This window comes from Eucyclogobius newberryi, unplaced genomic scaffold, assembly GCF_026437365.1.
Source record: "Eucyclogobius newberryi isolate DKJ021-1_F unplaced genomic scaffold, fEucNew1.0.hap1 SCAF_6, whole genome shotgun sequence".
In the NCBI taxonomy this organism is placed as follows: domain Eukaryota; kingdom Metazoa; phylum Chordata; class Actinopteri; order Gobiiformes; family Gobiidae; genus Eucyclogobius; species Eucyclogobius newberryi.
In genome coordinates, this window is record NW_027316278.1 from 8,734,078 (window position 1) to 8,738,026 (window position 3,949).

At 54.3% G+C, this 3,949-nt stretch overlaps 1 protein-coding gene across 1 annotated transcript; it reads left to right on the top strand.

Moving 5' to 3' along the window:
* Positions 1 to 321: 321 nt before the first annotated feature.
* Positions 322 to 3,338, top strand: LOC140346803 (zinc finger protein 703-like). Its single transcript, XM_072432999.1, is given in 3 exon segments — positions 322 to 429; positions 431 to 613; positions 994 to 3,338. Coding segments are annotated over 3 exon segments (1,752 nt in total). The 5' UTR covers positions 322 to 336; the 3' UTR covers positions 2,470 to 3,338.
* Positions 3,339 to 3,949: the final 611 nt, after the last annotated feature.

Below are 3,949 nucleotides of genomic sequence, written 5' to 3' on the forward strand. Positions count from 1 at the left end.
GCTCGCCTTTGAAGGGCCCCCTCTCCCGGTGCGTATGCGCGCTCCGCGGTGTGACCGGAGAGGCAAGTGCGCAGCAGCCGCAGAGGTACAAGAGCCGCGGACACGGGAGGACCACCGCACCACGCTCACCTCTGACTGCGGGATAATTCCTCCAAGAACCGGCGGCTTCTGACGTGATCGTGCCCGGATGAAGGATTATTACGGGGAAAGGATGTCATTCCAGCCTCTTTAGAGACACTTCGGGAGGACACGCGCTCCGTTTGGATTATTCTTTTCCTCTTTCTTGAGTTTGGGGCTCTTTAGATGCGACCACGAACCCGGCGGCGTTGAATCCCGATGAGAGAGCGGCCCCGCGGGTCTCCCACAGCTGACGCGCTCTTACGCAGCCCGTCCCCGGAGCGCCGCGCCGCCGCCGATCCCGCGCGGACTGGAGGAGCGCCCGTCCGGCCCCGCCGCGTCGCCGCTCCTCGCGCTCTCGCTCCCGCCCGCGGACCCGTCCCGTCAAGCCCGTCGGTTGCCCGTCCGGATCGTGAAGATGTTGACGGCGCACGGCGGCCACTTGCTGCACCCGGAGTATCTCCAGCCGCTCACGTCCGCGCCCGTCAGCATAGAAGTGAGTCCCGAACACACGCGCGCGCGCGCGAGCCACCGCCGTTCTTTATGTGCGCAATTCTGCGGCGATGAGCGGGGCAAGTGCGCGGCCCGGTACCGGTAACACACGGAGCAAAGCGCCATTTTACGCACTGCGACTCTTTGGCAAGTTTGAGAAAAGGGGATTACAATTTATTTAAAAAAAAAGAAAAGAAAAGAAAAACAGCCTTTGAATGCTGATTATTTATAAATGTGTGCAGTTTAATCTCAATGAAGTCGCATTTCTTTCTTTATATTTTACTTGCGTTGTTCTGTACAATATAGATAATTTAGATATATTTGTGTTTCTTGTGATACTGGACACCAGACTCATGCTCCTGCTCTGTTTTGTTTTGCTCTCAGTTGGACGCCAAGAAGAGTCCTCTGGCTCTGCTGGCCCAGACCTGCTCTCAGATCGGCAAACCGGACCCTCCGTCCTCGTCCAAGCTGTCCTCTCTGTCCTCCGGCGGCCACGACAAGGAGTCCTCCGGCCGGTCCAAGAGCGGCGAGCAGCACCACTCTCCCGACGACAAGTCCAGCTTCAAGCCTTACTCCAAATCCTCGGGCGACTCTCGGAAGGACGTCATCGTGACAAAGAGCTCCTCTGATAAGTCCTTCAGGCTCCCTAACGGCAGCTCCAACAGCAGCTCCGCCTCATGTCCGCCCTTCCCTCCACACGCTCGCTCCCCCGGCTCTCACTCTCCCCCGCTGCACTCCCAGAGCCACAGACAGAGCCAGTCCCCCTCTGCGCGCTCCCCCACGCACCCCCAGAGCCAGCACTCTGACCGGACGCCGCCCAGCTCGGAGCAGCCCTCCTCGGACTCTTCCAACGGCGGCAAGAAGGACTCGGACGCCTCCAAGTCCGGACTGGACGGAGCGCAACTGGCCAACTCGAGTCACGTCCGGGCCAGCGCTAACTCCAGCAACGCCAGCTCCGCCTGCAGCCCCCGCCCGGAGAGCAAGTCCGACTCCCAGGCCTCGTCTCAGCTCGGCTCCGGACACATCGCCCCCGTCTCCCCCTTCAAACCCGGACACTCGGTCTACTCCTTACCCCCGGCGTCCATGGGCTACCACGGCTCTGTTATAGGGGCCTACGCCGGCTACCCCTCTCAATTTGTCCCAGGTTTGGACCATACCAAGTCCAGTTTGGGGCTGGGACTTCAAGGGAAACACCCGAGCTCCAGTCCGCTGACAGGCGCGTCCCCTCCCTCTCTAATGCAAGGTCTCTGCCGGGACCCGTACTGTCTCACGTACCCCAACGGCCATCATCTGGGCGGCAGTAACTGTAACTCTTGCGTGCACGACCCGTCCTCCATGAAGTCCAGCTTTCCGCTCGTCTACCCGTCGCACCATTTGCACTCCCTCCACTCCAGCGCCCTGTCCTCCAGCAGCACCCCGGGGTCCCTCTCCCACCCGATCTACACCTACGGCTTCATGCTGCCCAACGACCCCCAGCCCCACATCTGCAACTGGGTGTCCGTGGGCGGGCCGTGCGACAAGCGCTTCGCCACGTCCGAGGAGCTGCTCGCCCACCTGCGCACCCACACGGCGCTGCCCGGCATGGTGGACGGTAAAATGTTGTACCCCTCGTCGGTGTCGTCTTCCGCGTCTTGTCACCTCCACCTGCCGCCACCGAGCAGCCCGGGTGCACTGCCAGGGTCCTTCTCCCTCCGTGGGTCTCCTGGGCTTGGCATGGCGCGCTACCACCCCTACAGCAAGTCGCATCTACAGGGTCCCGGACTGCACATGGGGTCCATCCCCTCCTCGTCGCCGTACTACTCCCCGTACGCGCTGTACACGCAGAGACTCGGTTCAGCGTCTGCGTTGGGATACCAGTGATGCTAATGCTATGCTAATGTCCACAGGCCGGTTTGGTTGATGGTCTTGGACACCGGGGGGGCTCAGAGCGGTTGATGGTCTTGGACACCGGGGGGGCTCAGAGTGGCTGATGGTTTTGGACACCGGGGGGCCCAGAGTGGGTGATGGTCTTGGACACCGGGGGGCCCAGAATGGCTGATGGTCTTGGACACCGGGGGGCCCAGAGCGGTTGATGGTTTTGGACACCGGGGGGCCCAGATGGTTGATGGTCTTGGACACTGGGGGGGCCCAGAGCGGCTGATGGTCTTGGGGGCCCAGAGCGGCTGATGGTCTTGGGGGCCCAGAGTGGCTGATGATGATGGATCGTGAGCAGCACAAGAAGAGAGACTTGAGAGACTCTGTGGAGCATCGTGGCTTTATTACAAGTCTTTGTTTTGTTTTTGTCTCCCAGAAATGAACAATATGTATTTATTTTTTACTCAAGCGCTTGGTATTCGACTCTGAGGGATGTTTTTTCTTTCTATTTCTTTTTTTTTTTTTAAATCAAAATTGTTAAAACATAACAATTTTAAATGACACTTCTACCATACGAAATAAAAAACCTGCTCCATGCCAAATATGGAATGTTTTGTTGACAAATTTCTTGCCGTTACATTATTTTGTCCTACGCTAAAGGCTAACTCTGGAGCAATGCATGTCAACCATTGTTTTTACCTGTATATATGCAAAGATGTAATATTTTTCCAAGCTCATTTTTGGGGGGTCGGGGGTCAACAAAACAAATGGTACAAAGATACAAAAAGTATGATATAATAAAATTAAAGATGGCTGTGCTATCTGATAAGAACAAATATTATTTTATTAAATAAACATTAAAATTTACAATGCAATTCACTGTTTTATCGTCATTGATTTCTATGAGATTAACTGGATGGAAGTACAATTCTTTAAGTACTACTACTAGATGATTGAGACCATTAAAGCATAATATTTCATGTGTACTTAGCTTCATTAAGCTTCACTTAGCTTCATTTCATATAGAGTTATTTGAATTAAAGCTACAAGAAGATCTATAACTAGTCATGTTCAGTCACTTTCAGATCATTTAAACCATCATTCTTACCATAAAAAGTAGTCATAACTCATTTTGGACTTCATTTTTGGAAAACCCATTTTAATGCAACGCAATTTTACAACTCCATCTTTATTGATTCCCCCATAAAACATGTAAAATGTTAATATCCACACACGGTATGATGTATGTGCGCCGCGGTGCAGCGAGCAGGCCCATCCATCATTATGACTGGGTTATATGGGGCACTGTGATTTTTCATGGCTCATAGCAGCTGACAGGGCCGTCCCTCCAGAGGTTAGCCCGGGTCACGTTAGCCTGTTAGCTCTTATTCTCCCAGGACTTGTGCTGGAGGAGCTCGTCAACCAATCAAACGCTTGCATTCAAACCACCGGCGACTTAAAGGTTATAACGGTTTCATTCAAAGTC